The sequence below is a fragment of the Pelodiscus sinensis genome, chromosome 6 (assembly GCF_052426305.1).
Source record: "Pelodiscus sinensis isolate ZL-2025 chromosome 6, ASM5242630v1, whole genome shotgun sequence".
NCBI lineage: Eukaryota > Metazoa > Chordata > Testudines > Trionychidae > Pelodiscus > Pelodiscus sinensis.
In genome coordinates this window covers 44,424,010-44,446,827 of record NC_143057.1, presented here as the reverse complement: position 1 = coordinate 44,446,827, position 22,818 = coordinate 44,424,010, and the positions used below count along the sequence as shown (strand labels likewise).

General features: G+C 41.2%; 1 protein-coding gene across 10 annotated transcripts in view; it reads right to left on the bottom strand.

The window, feature by feature from the left end:
* The window catches only part of ERCC6L2 (ERCC excision repair 6 like 2), a 119,870-nt gene that overhangs the window by 79,819 nt on the left and 17,233 nt on the right, over positions 1-22,818 (bottom strand). For all 10 annotated transcript variants that reach the window (XM_089779258.1, XM_089779262.1, XM_089779263.1 and 7 more), the window contains 7 exons: positions 21,498-21,617; positions 18,912-19,105; positions 13,979-14,140; positions 10,655-10,862; positions 8,709-8,849; positions 3,949-4,062; positions 583-702 (listed from right to left, as the gene is read on the bottom strand). In XM_089779258.1, the coding sequence (XP_089635384.1) occupies positions 583-702; positions 3,949-4,062; positions 8,709-8,849; positions 10,655-10,862; positions 13,979-14,140; positions 18,912-19,105; positions 21,498-21,617 (1,059 nt within the window). The remainder of the gene's footprint in view (positions 1-582; positions 703-3,948; positions 4,063-8,708; positions 8,850-10,654; positions 10,863-13,978; positions 14,141-18,911; positions 19,106-21,497; positions 21,618-22,818) is intronic.

The window sequence follows — 22,818 nt, the reverse complement described above, 5'->3', positions numbered from 1 at the left end:
AGTTTGATAACACAATGTTTCTGGGCAAGACACTTTCAGAAAGATTCCGAAAAAAAGAGTAATTCAAGCAATAAGGACGCTAGAATAATTGACTGATGAGGAAAGGTGTTAAACGTTAAATATGTACAGTTAAGGATGAGAGAAGGCAATGGGAAGGAAGAATAAAAGGATATAAATTCATTATATTTAAAGACTGAACACTAGAAGGAATGACATTATTTATGTAACTATAACTAGTGACTCAAGTTATGAGGAATGGGATGAAAAGTATACATTTAGACTGTTATATGGAGGGAGGGAGAATTCCTGAATACAGAGAATCTTCTAAGAGAAGTACTGGATTCACCATTGTGAAGAACTAGAATGGGCAAAGCATTGAAAGTGTTTTAATTGGGAATAATCCTTCATTGTCAGGGAGTGGTATGGGTGTTCTAGGTCTATCAGACCTTTAAAATTTCATAATCCATGATAGTACAGGGATTAGATTATAAAGTGGTTAAATAAATGGTAGCTGCAGATATTCTTACACATCAGTACTACAGTCATCAAAATTATGTAATAAATTTTTCCAAATATGCTTACCTTCATTTTCCCACTGTACTTCGGATCAGAAATTGTTTCAAAGGCTGCATCTTTGCTCAGCTGAACAAAATCTGGAAACTCAGAAAATACCTGGTGGCATACCCTTTTGATAATATCTTCCTATAATAAAAGGCAGAAAATTTGATCAACACAAACAAGAAAAATTGAGTTCAATATTAGAGATAGTTTGGTCCATCATTAATCTGTGAAAGAGTGAAATGGGCTAAAAGGATATTTGTGATGACACTGAAATTAGCAGTAAAATTTATGAAGTGCTCAGTACAAAAACCTCTGACATGAATAAACTAAAACCTCTTTTTTCTTTGAAAGATAAGAGGCTATATCTTACTATATATTTTAGAAATGTGCATCTGTCCCTGTCTGGTGTCCATGAGTTCTTTTGTTCAAGAACGTCTCCTGAACGTCTCCTAGCGGTCAGAGCTAGGACCACTGAATTTGGTATGCAGCTCCCTCTTATCAGAACTTAAAGCATGGTCAGGGCTTGGTTGTGCCAGGATAATGGGAATGTGCCATGGAATTCAAATGTTTCTCATAAAATGGAAATGGGGGGAGGGTCTGGCAGGAGGGACAGTTATACTACAAAATGACCACAGAGGGGCAGCAAGGGGCCAGAGATGAGGACCAGAACAGCTTTAACTCCACTGTGCCAAGAGGGAGTAGAGGTGGAGAACTATCTACTATATGTTTTAAAGTGTTTGTTTGTGTCCCCCACCTGAGGAACATGCACCGCTTCCCCAGCTGTCCCTGCTGCAGCAGCCGTGGACAGGCGCTTCTCACCTGGTCCCAAGCTGCTGTAGTGAGAAAGCTGCTGGAGTTGTCCTCTCTCCCCAACATGGCCTGCATGCTGAATCTTTCATCCCCAGTCCCACCCAAGAACAATGATTTAAAACAAAATTTAAACAAAAATGAATTGAGTTAAGGACTAGGGATGTTAAATTTTTAGATTAATTGGCTAATCAAATAGTCGATGCAATTTGCATCAACTATTTGATTAGTCGATAAGGGCACCTCCACTTCACTTCAAAGGCAAAATCCCTGAGGCCAGCACAGGTTAAATAGGGAACTCAAGCAGTCCCCTGCTGGCCACGTGCTCCCTGCATCATTTTGAAGTGGCAGTGCTGCATAGAGCTCGGGGTCAGCTGGCGGGGGGGAGAGAGTCAGCTGATCCCAGGCTCCATGCGGTGTTGCCACTTTGAAACACTTTTGGGAGCCTGGCGTCAGGCTCCACGTGGTGTTTCAAAGTGACAGCGCTGCATCCCCAGCTAACCCCAGGCCCCATGCACTGCTGCCGTTTTGAAGCACCCCGTCTTCTCCCCACCTTGCTGCCTCTTTCTGATACAGGAAGCAAGGGGTGAAGAAGTGACTAGTTAACTAGACATTCATATCCCTATTAAGAAAACGAACAATGCCAGGTAAATCTTCCGTTGTTTAAATATGAGAGTTCTAGTAACTAGAGTCTGCTCAAATACAAGATCGTTCTCTCTCCCAAATTAAAGAAAAGTGCATTGCCTCAACTGGAAAATTACCAATGACAGATTTCCACATGTATTGAAGAGAGCATTGCAATTTTTTTCATTCCTTAAAGAGGAGGTTCCCAATCTTTCAAGATTATGAGAAGTATCATTAATTTTCTGATCTCAGGTGCCACAATGGAAGATATGGCTGCAGACTGCCTTTAAATTCTTCCTCCTCCCCACCTTTTTTTAAGGCTTTATTATTTGTTTAGTACAAAGGTGGAGCTGGGTTCACTTCTTGCTGACTCTGAAGAAGAGTTAAAATTTTAGGAACAATGTCAGGAAGGAGGGCAAACAGATTGGAAGGTAAATTTCTTAGGCGGGGGTGGGGGGAAGGAGCGGGAGAAAAAAGGCAATGAACTGGAGGTGACAAAAGGGCATTAAGACTGATCCTAAGATACTGAGTTCAATGGGAGTAAGGATACTAGGTACCTTGTAGGGCCAGGCTCAGAAATATTGACGGATGGAATTAGAGCCAGTAAGCAATAAGATAGTAGAAAGCTTGGGTTCTAATTGTCAACATTTTAAATCAGTCTTTTGTGTAAAGATGTAATCTCACAGGTATCAACTGATACACAGACAATAAATACACATGGGCAAGGAGTACACCATTAAATAATACTGTAACTCTAGCCTACTATATCATACCAGAAACTATTTCAGGCACTGCAGCATCCAGTAATTTCCATATACGCTTTGATTTTTTGTCATAACAAAAGCACCACTATTCTTCCAAAGCACATCTGACAGAAACAATATTTTAAAAATGACATTTAGGCACAGTATAGTGATCTGTAGGGATGCAAAAAATGGGGAAAATAATAACCGTAAACTGACAAAGCTCTATCAGTTACAGAGTTAACTGCGGTGCTCCTGGCCCTGCGGGACTACCAGCAGCCTTATGAAGCGTTTAACTTGTGTCAATAACTGATAATGAGCTTATCAGTAATCATTTAACCAGTTTAACTGTTACATCCTTAGTGACAGGTACCAGTATAAGGTCCTAGACAGTTAGATGTATATTTTGCAAAGAGGATTTCCTTCTTGAAAAGACAAATTGCCACATAAAGCCAGGAATTCTGCACTTTTATCCTCTTGAGACTTCTAAATGACTGTGATAAAATCCCTTTCTGTTTCACTCATTCGAAATCTTAAAGGTAAATAAAAACACTTGAAAAAATGTCTATTCTGCCACTGTCTTCACTTGTGAAAATTAGTGAAGTGAATTTCAAGAAAACATCTGTATGCCAACACCATTTTGACTTGCAAATTCCCCCTTTCTATTTGAACTGACACAATCTTCTCCTTGCCCCTACTTTCTGCTTATGCTATTCAACACAGCTCATCTATCTCAAAAGTATATAATTCCTTTGGAGAGCAGATGCCCTACAATGTTTTCTGTTTTCACAAAGCCGCCCACACTTGAGAAATTCTTTTGATAAACAAAACAGCTACAAGTAGTTGCCTCTGACATTATTTGAAGTAACAGTAAAATGTCTACTCATCTCAATAATTATTCTCTCCATCAAAATTCAATTTTTTAAAAAACTGCTCATGATAAATGAAAAATATTACTACTGTTAAAAATTACTGAATAAAGGTTGATCCCGCATTATAAAAGCCAATGGAAATTTTGTTAATCAAAATTATGGGAGTAGGATCAGACATGATGCACTAACCAAAGTAGTTCCATTTCAGCTAGCTACACAAAAAGATGTGGGTAAATAAAGTTGAAAAGAAGTGCCCAGTCATAATTATAGCTAGTTGCTACAACAAGATACTTTTGCTACAAAAATTTACAACTTTGCTTTTCAGGTATACTAAAACCAACCTGATGTTTGCTGGTGTTCTCTGTCTGTAGTAGAGCAGCATGATTAGCAACCTTTCGAAGGATTGTCAGGTAACTGAAATATAGTGCCCTCATTGTTTCACCATGAGCATTTGTCTGTAAAAACAAAAAAACAAAAAAATCTTCCTAAAAGTACAAACATCATAAAGAAATGTAAATATTCAAAATGGTAATCTAACCATCTTTACTGGTAACTGACAGAATCAGCATTCTAGGCCACTAGAGCTGTCATTTTCAGCAGAAAACATGTTCACAATTTTAAAGTATTTTGTAAAATCTCTTCTATACTGATTCATGCGGAAATCGTATTGATTTTATTAACAATACAGCATGACAGAGAATTACCTTCAATTTTTCTGCATTTTCTAACAAAGCATTAACAGAAAATATTCTTTCAGTGCCAGTGCCTTGAGCAGCTCAAGGCGGCCCCCTAATTATTAATATGTAATGTGGGGAGGGTCCCAAAATTATTCCAGCTAGCATCGCCTCTGCTTATATATTTACACTGTTTATATTTCTTCTTAAATATTTCACAGAACATGTAATTTATAGAAAGGTAGGGTAACCAAGAGGCCAACTAACAGATCATATGATAAACAGAAAGGAAAATGTAATAATTTAAAATTTAAACAGTAGCTGTTTTAATGACATCTTATCCAACGACTGCAAATACTGTTCTTTATTAAAAGAAACTCAACAATATTTTACCAACAGCTAAAATATAATTAAAATGTCTTGAAATATTCATGCAAAATTTTCTGCTGCATCAGTACTGACATCAGATGACTGTGTATTCCTGGTTATGGCTGAACGACTTTAAGCATGTAAATATGCCAAAAAAAAACAGTCAGTGCATATCACTGAAGTCATTAACTGACAAATAATAAAAATGACAGTTTTAACATTTGCACTCCATTCCAAACATTATTCTTAACTGAATACTATAAAGTTTTAAGTAGTGCCCAATCATGTCTCCCCCCTCACTTCCATCTCTAATTCCTAGATTTCATATGTAACTTCAGGAAGATATTCTATAGCCATCTATTGTGCACTTAAGAATCCCAAACATGACCAAGGGCCTTCAGTAATTTCAAGTGCCATTAGCAAACTAAACGAAATGGAGTGTCACCTCTCCACAAAACATCTTGAGACACAGAGATAATGGAAAGAGTTAATGTAAAAATTAATGAATAACCTGCAGCATATGTTCATAATGTAAATATATTAATAAAATAAGTAATTCAAAGGCTACCTTATTATAAAAGCATTTCTACAAGAGATAATATAGATGGGGTTATCACACTGAAACACAGCTGAAAAACATTCATAATGTATATGTAGAATAAAATACACTATATAAAAAGTATCATTGGCCAATCTCTCCTGCTTATTTTACTATTACAGGCAGTCCCCGACTTACGCGGATCCGACTTATGTCGGATCCGCACTTACGAACGGGGCTCTCTCGCCCCGGAGCTCACAGGCAGCGGTCAGCCACCTCGAGCTCCGGGGCAAGAAAAGCTGCTCCCGGTGCCCCTGGTCTGCTGGGGACTGTCTCCAGCAGACCAGGGGCACCGGGAGCAAACCCGCAGCAGCGGCGGGTTCCCGCGCTTCTGAGGCTTTGCCAGAGCAAAGCCTCAGAAGCGGGGGATCCCGCCGCTGCTGCGGGTTCACTCGCGGTGTCCCTGGTCTGCTGGAGACGGTCCCCAGCAGACCAGGGACACCGCAAGCGAACCCGCAGCTGCGGGGGGTCCCGCGCTTCTGAGGCTTTGCTCTGGCAAAGCCTCAGAAGCGCGGGGACCCCGCCGCGGCTGCGGGTTTGCTCCCGGTGCCCCTGGTCTGCTGGGGACTGTCTCCAGCAAACCAAGGGCACCAGGAGCAAAGCGGTCCAGCGCCAGAGCAAAGCCTCAGAGGCAAGGCACCCCCCCGCTGCCGCTTTGCTCCCTGTGTCCCTGGTCTGCTGGAGGGGGGGGCGCAGCTAGTGTGCCCCCCCCAGCAGACCAGGCTTTTGTTTTGGACCCTGGAGCAGAGCAGCTGGGGCGCTACCGGTTGGTCCCGCAGCGCCGCTCTGGGCACTACTGGACCAACCCGGCAGCACCCCAACTGCTCTGCCCCAGGCGTCCTGATTCAGCCGCTGCTGGTCAGTTTCAGCAGCGGCTGAATCAGGACTCCTGGGGCAGAGCAGCTGGGGTGCTGCTGGGTTGGTCCAGTAGCGCCGAGGAGCGGTGCTACTGGAGCAACCCAGCAGCACCCCAGCTGCTCTGCCCCAGACGTCCCCAACTCAGGCGTTGCTGAAACTGACCAGCGCTGACTACAGGAAGCCCGAGGCACAGTTGCTCTGCCCCGGGCTTCCTGGAATCAGCTGCTGATCAGTTTCAGCAGCAGCTGACTTGGAGTTCTTAAGTTGAATCTGTATGTAAGTCAGAACTGGCGGTCAGTTTCAGCAGCAGCTGAATCTGGACGCCAGTTCCGACTTACATACAGATTCAACTTAAGAACAAACCTACAGTCCCTATCTTGTACGTAACCCAGGGACTGCCTGTATTGTAAAGTGTGTATTTAATAGGGATTTTCATTTATAGAACAACTTCTGCAGCGAAATTACAAATGTACGCTATGACTATAATTATAACCTATTGCTATTTGAGCACAGAAGCTAGAAGAACGTGCCAATGACTCCCCTAATTCATCGACTCTGTCCCCTGCAGGCTGTTCTTGACTGTACCTTTTCTAATGTTTTACCACAGCCCTAAGGCGGCTGGCTAGTCCACAACCTAACACATCCCGAGTAAGGCAGTTTTTTCTTGATGTCCAACCTAATTTTTTCCATTCTTAAAATGGAAAAGATGTTAAATTTAGATTAATCGACTAATAGAACAGTCGGTGTAATTTGCATTGACTATTTGATTAGTCGATATGGGTGCCTCTGCCTCTGAAATGTAGCAAGAGCTCTGCTGTTGCTACATTTCAAAAGCGGAAGTGCCACCAGTTCCCTGCTGCGCCCCCTTCTCCCCATGGAGATGGTGCTGGGGGGAAACAAGCTTTTAAGTCAGATCTCTCCAGCACTGGATCCTGCTCCTGCTCCTTGTTGCTCATCTCTGATAGAGGCAGCGGGGGGAGGGGGAGAGAAGGAGAGTGACTAGTTGAGTCACTAGTCAACTATCTGATAAGCAATTGCTTATCAGATAGTCAACTAGTCACTTGCATCCCTAATTTGAACCACTTGACTGAGAAAATCTGTCCACAACCTCTCTCAACCCAGATTGTGACAACCCTTAAAATACAGGTGTCAAGGGGAGAGCAAAGTGGTAGACTTAGACAGATAGGCTTAGACAATGAGGGGGTACACAGAAGAAAACATAAGAGATTGCAGTAAAAGTACTAGGCCGACTAACACAATGACAGCATTTAAGTGAAAAGACAGAATAAATAGGAATTTAGAAAAAAAAATTGCTTAAACAGGAGAAGTAAACAATGGGAAGAATACTAACCAGCCAAAAAAATACTCTTATTTGAGACTCATAAAAGAGAATAAATTCAGAGCAGACAAAGACTACAAGAAGTCTTCAGTAACTGCTACTTCAGAGAACAGCAACACCAGTGAAGCTTGAGGCAACTTCCATCACAGCACTTCTACCAATAGTTTACAGATGGCCTGTGTCTCAGTCAGTTTGATTTATTTTGTCTAGGTTGTTCACAAGCTGCCTGAAGTTATCTGATTTTATTTTACATGTAACCACAGAATAAGCAGCATCTGCACACCCGGGGCATTTTAAGGGACAAGGTTATGAGTTTGCTGAAGTAACCGTCCAGAATTCAGTTCTTGGGTTTGAACTGACCAAAAAAACCAAAACATACATACCTTACCAAAGCCTCCTCCTGAATACCTTCTCCTTGTACGTAAAGTGCAACAGAGGTATTGAGTGGAAGGTCACAATTTATCAGTGGGTACAGTTAAGTCTGAATTAACTTGAAACTACACACAGTTAAGTTTTGTTTTTTAAACTATAATAACTCTGAAGTTGTTACCCTATGTTCTCCAATTAACAGAAACTATAATTATAATTTTAACTGGAGTTTAATAGCATTTTTTCTGGAGTTTAATATTTAAATAGTTTTCTTGTATGCACAGTATTTTTCCTTGTTTTATTCATTGATTTCCCCAAATAATTTTTATTTTTAATAGATTTTGTTGGCAGTGTATTTATGTACATTTATCTTTTGTTTCACTTCACCCTTGTGAATTGTTACATAGTTTAAGACAGCTCCTTCTTTGCAAAAATAACCATTTGTGAATAGTGACTACCTCTATCTCTTTTCCTAATTAGAGACAGCGAACGAGAAAATCTCAGTCATCAATGTGTCATAACTATCAGCAAATATTGGTTATTTCATGGCAACAGCCAAGTAAACTACCAACTTTCATCCCCCAACTTAGGTTATTAAACAAATATAAAAAGGGATCACTGAATTTACATTCTGCCCTCAATTTCTACAAAAATTGTGTGTGGTGAAATAGCCTGTGAATCTAAGGGAATAGTGGTTTTGAGGGGCAGAGTATCAATGTAGCAATGCTCCATCTTCAACTCCTTTTCTGTTGAGCTATTAGGAACCAGGCCTGCAAAATAGGCAGGGACAATCATTCCGTCAAGTATGTATGTGCCTTCACATTTTCCATACTAGCAGGATGGAGTGATGAAAGTTACTGTACGTCCTGAAATCTAGATTGTGAAAATACTTACTTTGTAACAACAATTCTTCCTTTTACGGCCACTGCTACAACCACAGGGCTCCCGTGCTCGAAGTACTAAGCTTACATCTTCGGTTGCCAATACAGCCTGATATACTTGTTTCTGGAACTCTGTCAAGGAACAGTACACCATCTGCCAATATAGAACCCCAAAATACAATTGTAAATATCATGAAGGAAAAATCAAAAGACGATCACAAGAAGAATTTAAAATACTAAATAAAATGTTAAAATTAAATAAAATGGAAAATAAACTGGTAGATATATAGGAAGTTAAAGGGCATTGTTCTGCTCCCAGTAAAGAAAGGAAAGCTGAATGTGCTGAAAAAAACAAGTGTGTGAAAATATGGTCAACAGGTAACTGCAGTAATTTTAATACATTTTTTTTTTACCAATTCTATTAGCATTATTAAAGTCAAACTATGTCAATCGCTCTTTAGTCTTAATTCCACTGCATTTTCGTTATGCTTTTGGGGGGAGGGGGGAGAGGAGATGAGCAAGTGAAAGGTTTAAAATGTCTAGCTGTAAAGGTTCTTGTCCACTTAGTCAGAATGATTTATTTAACATTTCCTTTCATTCCCCTTTGGCACTATTGTGGAACACTACTTCAGTCAGGGAAGACAGAACACAGTCAAATCTAAGGTAGCCACTAACGCAGTCACAGGAATGAGAGAGAGGATCTGTACAGTGGTTTGTCCAAAACGCTTATCCCTCCTCCCAAAGACCATGGGTGGCATCTCCATGACATTTTTGGTCTTAACCGGCAGGAGACAGAAAATCCCAAGATCACTTCTGAACTTAGGCCACCCACATAGCAGCAGCACCATGCTGTGCTGTAATAATACAACAGTAACTTGAACATATACTCACATTAACAAGAGAATGAAGAGAAATAAAACCTGCTAGATTTAGAAAAGCATTGACTGACAATTGTGTTAATCTTTCCTTTAGAAGACACAGTTTGGATGACATTATTACAGGCTCTATATGAAGAACAAAACAAAATCTAGAAAAGCAGCTGCAGGCTAATGTGTTTAATTTATTAAAAGTATTTATGCGTGGTGGTTAGATAAATTCTCATATTCATCAAAACTTTCTAGTCATGATTATTTTTAAAAAGTATGAATTCTTAAATTATATTTATGGCAGCACTAGTAAAACAACCACAAGTAGTCACAATTTACTTTAAACCCATTTAAAATCATTTCAAAGTAGTCTATTAAAATGAATACCAAAAAAGGAGAGAAATTCAAGTAACTTCCTTTTAACAAGTTTTAATTTATATATTATCAGATTCCATATCCTGACTAGGTTTTCAAAAGATAAAGGTCGCACACAGAAATTTGAAGTTGATATTAGGCCCATAGTTACAACTGTGAAAATAAATTAAGCATCTGGACATGTTAATGGTCAATCAAATGCCTTGCAGTGTATTTCCATGCTCAAATAACTCAATCTAAACATGCAATCATAGTAATTATGTGAACAAATAACATGGTCCGGCAACATCCATGGTCCAGCATGGTTTAAGTTAGCCAAACATTCACTTATCATGGGTGTGGCCAAGTTTCCACGGGTCCATAAAGTTTATTTACAGCCACCAGTCCTGGCGCTCAGTGTTCTGTGCTGTTATTTAGCTCTAATTTACCCTTAAATGTCTTCTAAGAGCCCAGTAAACAGTGGAAGTATTGGTAATGCTGCTAGACAATATTGATCTCCCATGGCTCGGCATATTCCCTGGTTCGGCACTAGTCAGGTCCCAAGGGTGCCGGACTGGAGAAGTTCAACCTGTACTACTAGTACATGTGCAGCCCTGAACCTCTGCATTACTGAAAAGTCTGACCACTGAACCATGAAATATTAGACACCATATAAAACCAACTCTATAACCAAAAGAGGATATATTTATTAGTATTTTATAAAAATGGACACTCTTACTCTGTCTTCCTTTTTTGGCAATTGATCAATGATAAGAGCCTTAGTACGTCTCAGGAACCAGCCTGACATTTTTTTTGCTAGCTTCTGCATGGCCTTTCGACCTGTTGCTAGCTCTCTCCTAGTTGCTGTGTGCCTCTGGCCATGCTCCACTGGATCAGAAAATTCCTTCTTGAAATGTGTTCTACTACCCAAAAGCCCAGGTATAGCCCTAAAAATAAACAAATAAATAAAAGAAAAGCAGTCATTTGCTGAACACCAAGCAGAATAGCCTCTTCCATTGACTAAAAACATGCTGTGAAATGCTCCTGAATAAAAGTGACATATTTTAAATCAATCATCAGTGAAGTCAATAAATACAACTTATGAATATAATAGCAATGTTATCATTCTACTTCCAGACAGTCAGCCTTTCCATGTACTAACTGTGAAAACCTGAAACCCCAGTGGTGGGCAACCTGCAATCCATTAGGGTCCTATTTGTGGCCTGCAAAACGTTTTTGTTTACCATTGCTCATGCACAGAGTTGACAGATTCTGATGGTTTCTGTCCATATCATTTTTTCAGACCAGTATTACTAAAGCAGAATGCATGTAAAGTGAGGTACATACTGATTGCACACAAAGTTGACTATAAGAGTCGTGGGCTCCCTCTTCATCCAACGTACTGCTAAGGTTCAATTGGCACACCCCACAAATGCTGAGTACACAAGCGCAGTTAGCAAAACTAGCCTATCCTGGGAGATCATCTTGGTTACAACTTTGCGGCTCATTGGTATGAAGGGGGGCACTCCTGAGGCCCACTCACTAGCTTAAGTTGCCCATTGCTGCCATACAGTCTCTTCAGTAATAATGACTCAATCTTCAAAAGAATTCAGCATCTGCAGGCTCAGTAGAGATAGGTGTTATGAGCCAGGAGGCTATTACTTAGAATCCTGTATAAGGATTTATGTGCCTAAAGCAGAGATGGGGAACCTTTATTGGGTTGGAGGCCTTTGACACACAGAAAAATCAGTTGCGCAACGCACACAAGTGAGAAGCAAAAAAAAAAAAAAAAAAAAAAAAAACACCCCTCCCTGACCCCCCACTCCTCACTGACATGCCCCCTGACTGAGAAGGAGAAAGAAACTCCCCACATTCCCCTTGCATACCAGAGCCTAGCGAGGCCCAGGGTAGTAGATTTTGTGTGCTTCAGCCCTACGGTGGGGGCCAGAGGAGGGCGGTAAGGAGGGAGTGCCAGTGAGGTCTGTCTCCCCAAAGTTGGGGGGAGTTTTTAGCCTCAGGGGCTGAATCCAGGCAGGCTATGGGAACGCATTTCGCCCCCGGACCTTAGGTTCCCCGCTCCTGGCCTAAAGTTTAAGCACCAAGCTTTGACAATGCTGACTTTGATTCTTGCTACCTTAATTTCATCAGGTTACAGAGATATCAAATACTTTAATAAATATGAATCTAAAGAAAACAACAGGAATATTCAACTCATTAGGCATTTGCTGAGCAATACCCCTCATTGGGTAATCTATTCTAACACCATCTTAACATTTTAGTTGCTTGGAAATTACATTAAGCTTTGCTTTAACTCATCCCCTTCCTGACATTTCACCTCACCCCACAATTGCTCCATAGTCAAGATTTTTAAAATTGCAACTAAGGGAAGATTACTTTTGTTTGCACTTTTTATTCCCTCATCTGGGGTCTTCCTTCCCCCCCCCCTTTAAAGTTCTTTGGGCCAGCAACTGTCATTTCCTATATATTTGCATAACACCTACCACATTTTGGTCACTACTAATAAGCATCATGACAAACACACAGAACTCCTATCTACATTAATCTGAGTCATGTGCTTTAGACCAGCAATTCCCAAACACCAGTCCACAGACTGGTGGCAGGCTGCGAACAGCTGCTTGCTGGGCCACAGCATGCTGCTGGGTCACGCCCCATTGCTTCCCCCCCCAGAGAAGTGCACAGTGAGAGGTGTGGTAGGTGAGTGCTCGGGGGTCTGCGCCGGGCCTGAATGTGTATATGGGACTGAGCAGTGCGGGGCACAAGGAAGAAGGGGGGATGCCTCATGCCTCACAGAAGCAGGCCCAGTCCCAAGGAAGACACCACCCAACTGCAGCACAGGCTGCTCCATGAGATCCGGAAGAGCAGCGCTAGTCGGCAATGGAGCGCATGCACGGAACCAGAAGTCCGCCAGTCTTCACTTCTCAAGGGGCCCTGCTAGGCCCCTAAGCTGAGGCATGTCTACAGCCCACGGCTACCACTTGCATGGAGAGCTGTGAGGCAAGGGGGAGCACTGGTGACAGCAGCTTCTCCGCCTGCCCTGTGGTGGGGGGGAGGGGATGGGCGAGAGCACCAGCCCCATCAGCATGATCCTGATGAGCTCGAGCAGCAGCAACAAGCTGCTCTTCCACTTCCCCTTCCAGCCGGGCCCGGAGCACCCGGCCACCCAGGCCAACAACTGACAGCACAGGGCCATGGGCCAGATAGCCAGACGTACGAGGGCTTGGTGCCAATAGCAGTTGAAGAGCAAGGTAGGGATCAGGCTCACCCTGGGCAGTGCTGACGGGCTGGAGGTGGGAGTCGGGACAGCTTGGGGGCCAGTCTCCAGGTGCTGGTGTGAGTGTGTGGGGGGGTGTTCCTGAGGCAAAGGGAATGAGGTGGGAGGGAGGCAAAGAAGAACAATAGCCCTCATAAAGTGGGCAAACTTGGAGAAGTGGTTGGTGGGTTATTCATTGTGTACAGATGTAATGCAAAATAACACATGACCACTTACTTTGTCACAATGAATATCCAAATATATAAATGAATTAATTACCATAATAAATATGCAAATATTTCTATGCTGATCCGCCAACAATTTTTGAATGAGTTTGCCAGTTGGCGGTATAAAAAAAGGTCAGGAACTACTGTTTTTGACAGAGCAGGGAGCAGAGTGCTTGAGCTAAATAATTGTTCTTATTCTGCAGAGTGTGGGATGGAGTGAGGGAATTACAGGACTGGAAAAGAAAGACCCAGTGGAGAGAAGTTAGGAGCAGTAACAATAAGAGAAAAGTAGTCTTCTCCTGCTTAATAGTTCCCTAAAGAGTGAGGTGGTGAAGAGGACACCAAATTTACAAGATATCCAAGACTAGTATAAAAGATGGATTATTCCTACAGTTTATGGGCAATGCCCTGGTGGGAGACCGCATGTATTTTAGAAGGATAGAAGGCAAAAGGGTGATGGAATTTCCACTATGACCCTATTTCTCGACACTGCCAAACCTCATACCATCACCACCCTACCTCTTCTATGGTTAAATCTGAATTTAAAAATTAACTGTTTACTTACCAGTCCATGACGCACCATAACTCCTTCATGTTATTCTGAAGAATGGTTCCAGTAAGACCTATACGAACACTGCATTTTAAAGCTTTCATAGTTTGGGTTATTTGAGCCTTTGGATTCTTGATTCTGTGTGCTTCATCTACAATGACAGCAGACCATTCTAGGCTGGGGATCAATTGGAAATAGTTTCATTTAGCTGTAACTTGCATTATCTCACAACATGTATTTAGTTTTAGCTGTGCTGCCTCACATTTATTGCCTAAAAGCAAGTGCTGTGCTGTGCAATTAGCTGTGCTGCCTCACATTTATTGCCTAAAAGCAAGTGACAAGAAATGCGATCAACTTTAAAAAGTTCAAAGTCCTATTGTTACAAGTAATACCTAATATTAATGTAACTGAAAAAACCCAGCTATTTTCCCAGCTTCCTTTATGTATTTACATCTTATTGTGTGTACATATTTTCACTATAGTTTATTTGTTCAGATCCTTCACACAGATAAAAGCAAGAGAAATGATGTTTCAGGAGACTGTAAACTTTGGTTTTACCACTACATGCAATGGTGGTAAATGGGCATAATAGCTAAGATTTTTAATTTTAAGTAACTCAGATTTCAAGATGGCAGTGTCCCTTAAACTATAGTTTAAGAGGATCTTGCTCCCTTTCTTGGGTATTAAAGCAATTGTATAATGAAAATATGCATCAGAAAATTGCACTGCTCACTTTTTAAAGCTTGCATGTGGGAATTTGATTACATTCATACTCTGTTATTCACATGGAGTTTTATTTTTATTTTGCTAAGACTAGAAATTAAGTCAGTTCTAACCCAGCAGCCAGCTCAATCACCCAAGCATTATTTTGATGGACTCCTGCCTTTATTGAGATTAGACCTTTCTTTTAAAAAATAATTTAGCGCCCTGACAAGGATTTTGTGGCCAATGATGCTATACCTATTTTGAGAAAGAGAAAGACTATCCATCTCTTGGGCCATTAACCAAGCAACCTTTTATACCACTATCTCCACTTTTAGGGAAAAAAATTAAAAAGTTAATGTAACTGTTATTAAAGGTAGCAAACTGAGAACCCTGCTAACTGAAATTGTCCATTTTCCCCACGTAACAGATACAGCATGGGTAGCAGTAGTAGGGGAAACTTCCTTAATGATGAGTCTGAAATATGTCTTGAAGGGATCAACTGTAGGGATGACAGGATATTATCTCAACTGCTAATGATACTATGACAAGTCTCAGAGGGGTATTTGTATTAAGTCTGTATCTACAAAATGATATTGGGGAGACTGGTTAAAAGGTTGGAGGGATGGGGCGGGAAAGGGAAAGTTGCATGTCTAGCAACAATGGAACTGTGGACAACTGTTCCAAAAGAAATCTGAACATTATCAGTATCCACGGGATGGTAACAACTTTTAGTTACTATTAGTCTGGAACAAAGTAAAACCCCATGACCTAGAGGTGAAACGATTCATATCAGATTACTAATCCTGAATCACCAAGCCACAGTTTCAAAATACCACTCATTTCCAGATTGATGTTCCTTTAATACAATCAAGCAGCTGCAATTAGGAGCTGGAATATTTGAAAATATCACGTTTTTTTGCCGATTTAAAAAAAACCAAACCTATTTTAGATTAATTTATTTTTAAGACTGAACCTTCATTCAGTGCTACTGAAATACTCTAAGTCAAGTAGCCCATGCCAGTGTCTTGCATCCCACAAATCTACTGTAAGAAAGTCCAATCCTCGCAAGAGGACATAAAAGAGAAAAGCATGACTAGACCAGAACAAGGAATAGGAATGAGCATATCTGAAAGTAACCAAGTAATTTCAACTAATTCTTTATACTCATGAATAAAGAAATATGAGCATAAGGATTACTCTTACCTCTCACACAGATTCTGACATCTCTATTCCAAATCACGTATTTTTAAACAAGGCTAGATTGACATAGATAGCTATAGGAATCTCTTCAGCTATGATTCTGTCTAAACTTATCAACTCCAGAAGGTGAACCTAACTGTTTAAACTACGAGACTATGTCAAGCTGTCAGCATGTTTGTACTGTGAACTCTCTAGTATTTAAACAGTCAATGCTGAATCGCTCGATTGATTATACTCATAAACTATAGCAGACACAAACTGGAAAGCAGGATTCCTCAAATTCTATAAAGTCCTTCGGGGTATTAAGGACACACATTCTTACTTGAAATTTCCTGAATTGAGGGACCAACACAACCTGAAAAAAAAAAATGGTGAGGAGTCCTGTGGCACCTTATAGACTAACCGAAGTGTAGGAGCATAAGCTTTCGTGGGCAAAGACCCACTTCGTCAGATGCATGTAGTGGAAATTTCCAGAGGCAGGTATAAATATGCAGGCCAGAATCAGGCTGGAGATGATGAGGTGGATCCAATCAAGCAAGATTGGATCCACCTCGTCATCTCCAGCCTGATTCTGGCCTGCATATTTATACCTGCCTCTGGAAATTTCCACTACATGCATCTGACGAAGTGGGTCTTTGCCCACGAAAGCTTATGCTCCTACACTTCGGTTAGTCTATAAGGTGCCACAGGACCCCTCACCGCTTTTGTAGATTCAGACTAACACGGCTACCTCTCTGATACTTGAAAAAAAAAAAAATGGGCATCAACCATTTGCACTGCACACCAGAAGTTCATATACTGTAGATATTGGGGGAAGGGGAGAAGAGAAGCAGCAGCACCCTGTGGAGAGATCTATGCTAAACTGCATTGAAAGACAGCTAAATATATATTAAATCATTTCCTAACAATACTCTCTCATGTAGGCAACTGCTGTTGTTGCCACAAATATATTAGATGATCATGGTGGTGAGGCTATCTGTGGGGTCACAGATGAGGGGGTAGGTTCTCCATGAGACAATTAAAGTATGGCCACTAAGAGTGGATACAGACCTCCTTCACGCAACAGCTGCATGGTGTAGTACTCTTGATGACCCAAAGCTTTAGTATGAGCAACGGTGGGCAAATATGTGAACTGTGCTAGGAAATCTTGTGTTGATTTGTGCAAGCGGCCAATGAAGCGTGCTTGCTGTGGTAAGGTGCTGTCTGTGTTTGGGGTTATTGTGTGTTCTGGGATATTTGTGCTAAGTTAGTGGTGTTCATTTGTGTGAGGATATTGTGCAATTTATCAAGATAAAATGGCTGAGAATTTTAAAAATACATGTTGCCCAAAGTTTGTTCAGAGCTGCACCATTACCTTTTTGTTACTGCACACAGCTGTCATTCCCACCTCCTCGGATCGACTGTCACATTCCAATGATCACAAAACCTTTAGACTAACATTCCACCTGGCTCTCACCAGAAACATGAGTCAGATTACGGAAAGTACTAGAAAATTTGTGTTGATTTGCATTTGAGTTGTGTTGTGATATGAGTGCAGGTGGCAAGCCAGGGACGTATGCTGTGGTGGGTGCTGTGTGAGTTTGAGGTTACTATGTGGGCTGTGTTACATTGATGGTTTTGAAAAACTGCAGCAATTTGGCCCAGTAATCCACCTCTGGACAGTGTCCTTCCTACAACCAGTAAAACTGCTGCACACTAATAAGGTGTGGGAATTAATTATGCCATGCCTTATTTTGGTTGTATGCCACATAGGTACAGGCAGTCCCCGACTTCCGCGGATCCGACTTATGTCGGATCCGCACTTACGAACGGGGCTTTTCTCGCCCCGGAGCTCGCGGGCGGCGGGACCGCCCAGAGCGCAGCGGTCCCGCCACCGTGTCTTCCGGGGTGAGGAAAGCTGCTCCGGGTCTCCCTGGTGTGCTGGGGGGGACGCCCCAGCACAGCAGGGAGACCCGAGCAAAGCCGCACAGGCAGCGGGACCCCGCTGCCCGTGCGGCTTTGCTCCTTTGCCCCGGGGCAAAGCCGCACAGGCGGCGGGGTCCCCCGCCTCTGCGGCTTTGCTCCAGGGCAAAGGAGCAAAGCCACACGGGCAGCGGGGCCTCCGTGGCTTTGCTCGGGTCTCCCTGATCTGCTGGGGGAGGGGAGAGGGGGGAGCGCAGCTAGTGCGCCCCTCCCCCAGCAGACCAGGCTTTTGTTGCGGGACGCCTGGGGTAGAGCAGCTGGGGTGCTGCCGGGTTGGTCCTGCGGGGACCTACCGGGCAGTGCCCCAGCTGTTCTGTCCCAGGAGTCCAGATTCAGCCGCTGTTGAAACTGATCAGCGGCTGATTCCAGGAAGCCGGGGACAGAGCAACTCTGCCTAGGGCTTCCTGTAGTCAACCGCTGATCAGTTTCAGCAGCGGCTGAATCTGGAGCCAGTTCCAACTTACATACAAATTCAACTTAAGAACAAACCTATAGTCCCTATCTTGTATGTAACCCGGGGACTGCCTGTATAATCTGTAAAGACAAAATGGCTGAAAACTAAAAGAACTGGACTACAACAGACTAGAAATCACTCTTCCAGTGATTCAACGTTGTGATATTTTGATCAAAGGGAAGCCATAGCCATGCAGGAAGCTGTTTCCATTACTTCACAGCAATTCTATACAGCTCTTACACTTTAAAGCGACAATCCTGGAAGCGTACCATATAAATGAAAAACCAATGTCTAGGGCAAGGTTCTCAAGGTATCAAGCCTCAGGTATCACATATATTTTAGTGGTCATTGCAGGGAACAGTTTGGGGGAGAGACAGAGACTAATCTGCCTGATGTTCTAACTTTTAATACAACTATCATTCCAATAGCTATCTTCTTGAAAGTCACCCATTAGAAAGAAAGATTGTTTGGCACATTCTCTGAATACAGATAGAATGTCTCTCCGCATTCCACCTCCTAGTGTGAAGTTAGATTCACAGTTTTTAAATAGCTATAAAAAGATTAAAACCAAACACAGACCACTACAAAAAATAGCATTTGCACAAATGAGTTAGAATATTACATTACCTGTTGAGTTCATCCAAACATAGGCGAAGCGTCTCATATGTCGTTAAAGCAATCTCAAATTTTCCCTGCTTTATGCGACTTAGTTCATTATCCTTTCTACTGCCATGTAAAATAGTGACCCTGAAATAGCCCCAAGTGTCCAACTCATCCTTCCAGTTATAAAGCACAGAAAGAGGGGCCACTATTAGGAACGTCTAAAAACAAACAGATTGTCATCATATTGCTGCAGAACCAATGTCAAAAGCATTTTATCAAGAACTGTCATGCAAAAGTCAAAATAATGAACATTACTTTAGTATTTAAAAGTTTTAATTTTATCTTATTTTCCATGGATATTTATTATTTGCTTAGAGTTACATGAACTGAACAGATAATTTGGAAAGAAAATTAGAGGAAAAACTCATAAAAGTAAAGTCATCTGAGTTTATTTGCAGCGTGGGGTCATAAAAGGAAACATAAAATAAAACAGCCTCAACAGGAGTAATCCTTTAAAGCAATAATGGTAGTTATTCAAGTTATATGTTTTACAAAATAATCTACTTCATATGGACAGTGAGAGTAAACAGATGAAATGCAAAATGTTTTACAGATGGGAAAAAGAGAGGCACAGAGTGATTCAGTAACTTGTTAGATGTCACAAAGCTAGTTGTTAGACTAGAATACAGTTTTATGTCTTCCCTCTACTTGCACGTTCTACTACACCACAATTGCTGTTCTTAGAAGCAAATAAGAATCAAAAAACACCTGCAATGGAATTATATACATTAGACTATTAACTATATTTGCTACTACTAGCCTCAAAAGGCCAATATTGATTCACATTTTATAAAATTTATTTTAGGCATTAGCAATATTAACACATTTGACAGAAAAATGTTGAACACTATAATTGTTTGTGGTAGATAGTTGATTTCAGTCTTTTGACAACATGTATTTTAGTTCTATGCATATATTCTAATACAGTACATATGTTCTAGATTCAATTGTGAAGTTCTGTTTAATAAAGTATTTCAAATTTACTTTTAAGACTCTTGGTGTATTTGTCTTAAGTGAAGAATAAGGACATAATATGTGTACATGGCTTTGGTAAAAAGAAACATACGACTGCTAATTGGTACAAGCAGTTGAATAGGACACAGGACTGAGAAATAGGAGACTAGATTCTACTCCTGGTTGTGACACCTTGGAAAGTCACTTAACTTCTGTACCTCAGTTCTCTCATCTGTACAATGGGAAAAACCCTAACCTCGTTTGAGAAGTGCTTTAAGATATGCAGATAAAAATCAATATTTAAATATTAAATAGTATTAATTCCATAATCTTTTATAATCCTTATCATTTAAAGGACTGTGGGACCAACTCAGACAGGATATTGAAAAAGCTTCCATTTAGCAAATTACTTTATGTAAAGGAATTGATCAGATATTCAATATAAACTTTTAGTTAATTCATCTATTTGCTAACATTATATATCTTACAAAGGAAATCATATAGCCTCACTTCTAAAATCATCATTTGTCTAGCATTCAACATTTTATAGCTTATGACAGATATGAAATGTCATTTTGAGCCAACAAAAAGACGTGTCAACTTGAAGCAGTCATTATGAAGGGAGCTGATAGCTATCCCTCTAATAGTTTTAGAGATGCACTAAAACCTCCATCATTTGCAGCGGGGCTCTGATATTATCCAAGTGAAAGCTCTCACGCTGGAGAAGTACTGTCACTTTGTCTTAAAAAATGACTCCTGATATGAGCTGTTGAACACCCCCATTTTCATTCTCTTGCTTGCATTGCTTATAGGTTTCAATTACATATGTACTAAGTCTCAGAGTGTAGACATGTTAGCCTGTAATTTTAAAGAAATGAGTAGCCCTATAGCATTTTACAGCCTAACAAAAATATATAGTATCATGAACTTTTGTGGGCAAAACCGACTTCCTCAGATATGAAAGCTTATGATACACACACACACACACACACACACACACACACAATTTTTTGTTAGTCTCTAAGCTGCTACAGGACTACTCGTATGATCATATGTAGTTTTCCATAGGACACCTGCCTCATTTAGTGCACAGTAAGGATACACATGGAAGAATTAAGGCAGTGGTCCCCAACGTGGCGCCCACAGGCACCATGGTGCCCGCTGGGGCATTTATGTGCACTCGCCGAGTGACCAGGGCCGGCCCGAGCCATTCTTGCGCCCCAGGCCCCGAGTGCGCGGCCCCTGCCCCCGGACGCGCGGCGCATGTGTGGCTCCTGCCCCCGGACGCACAGCAGCCCCAAAAGGTTGGGGACCACTGAATTAAAGTTACACTAGCATTACCCAAGTATTGAGTGTTTGACTTTGCAACTTAACTTACTTTTTTAAAAGCAGTTTCTGTACGTAATATAGCATTGCCTCTGTTGCATTATCAAAAATCCATGAATATCTGAATTTCTACAAACAAATTAGATAACACCACAAAACCTGGTATATGCAAGAATATTTTCTACGGGACAAACAAGCTTTTAAAAACTAGCAGAGCCTTTCCCGTTATCACCAATATATTTGTAAGTCTGTATCAATTAAAATCTGTACCTTTTTGGGCATATCTGTTAGTTCTTTTTTCACTGTCCTCAGTAAAAACTCTGGCATATTATTTTCAATGTCTTCACGTGTTCCCTTTTTATGTAGTACTGCAGCCAGAAAAGAAATTACCTAGAGAAAGAATGCAATTTACAGTCAATATACTGAAAAAAAAAAGTATGTCCTTCAGACAGCAGATATTTAGGGCATGATCTGGAAGGTACTAAGCATTCTTAGATTTTGCTGACTTCATCCTTGAGAATGAGAAAACAGAAGCAGCACGGATGTGGTTAGTTCACCTGAAACTTCACTCCAAAATTTCCTTTGGAGAAAGAAGAGAAAGGATTTTAAACTGATGGTAGCCCCACAGTGTCCCCTCTAAGCTGTGCAGAAGCACATATTCACAGGTGATTAATCTGCCCCATGCAGTCAGAGGCTCAGGTCTTTGTACACAGGCTGACTGACTGGGCAGGGCTGATTAATCACCTGTGAAGCTGAGCTGTGCTGGCAGCTTAATGGGAACGCTATTGCCCAACCTATTAATATTTGTTCTTCTGTATTTCATATATAAGGCCAGAAGGGAAGACCTATGATCTGCTGGTCTGACCTCCAGTATACACAGGCCAGAGGACTTTCCTGAATCAATTCCTGTTTAAACAATTGTGAGCAACAAAGAATTCATAACTTTAACCTGTTCCGGCGTCTAATTATCCTTACTGTAAAAAATTTCCTCATCTTTGTTTAGCTTCAACTCCCAGCCATAGGATCTTGTTACATCCTTTTCTGCCAGACTGAAGAGGGCCCAACAAATTTTGGAGCCTCACGTTAGTACTAGGGATATAAGCAACTAATTGAGTAGTCAACTCCCCGACAAGCCTAGGGTTATCAGATAGTCAAGTCACTACTCGACTACTTGCTCCCCATCCCCTAGTTGCATTCTCCATGAGGGGGAATAGAGGATGCAAAGGCACAGTGGATTTAAAAAGCAGAGCCGCAGCAGTCCCAGAGCCAGTACAAGCCGGGACTGCTCAGTTCTGCCTCATGCTGCCCCTAGGAGCTAACCCTCTTAATTGACTAATCGAGTAGTTGATGGAAATTCCATCCACTACTTGATTATCCTATTAACCGCTATTTAACATCCCGAATAGGTACTTGTAAACTATAATCCTGTCACTTCTTAATCTTCTCTGTTAAACTGAACACGGATTCAAGGATCTTAATCACTATGAGGCATATTTTCAAATCCTTTAAGCCAGTGGTTTTCAACTTTTTAAAATTTACAGCTCCCTAAAAAATTTTGAATGTGGACCCTTTGGAAACTTAGACATAGGCT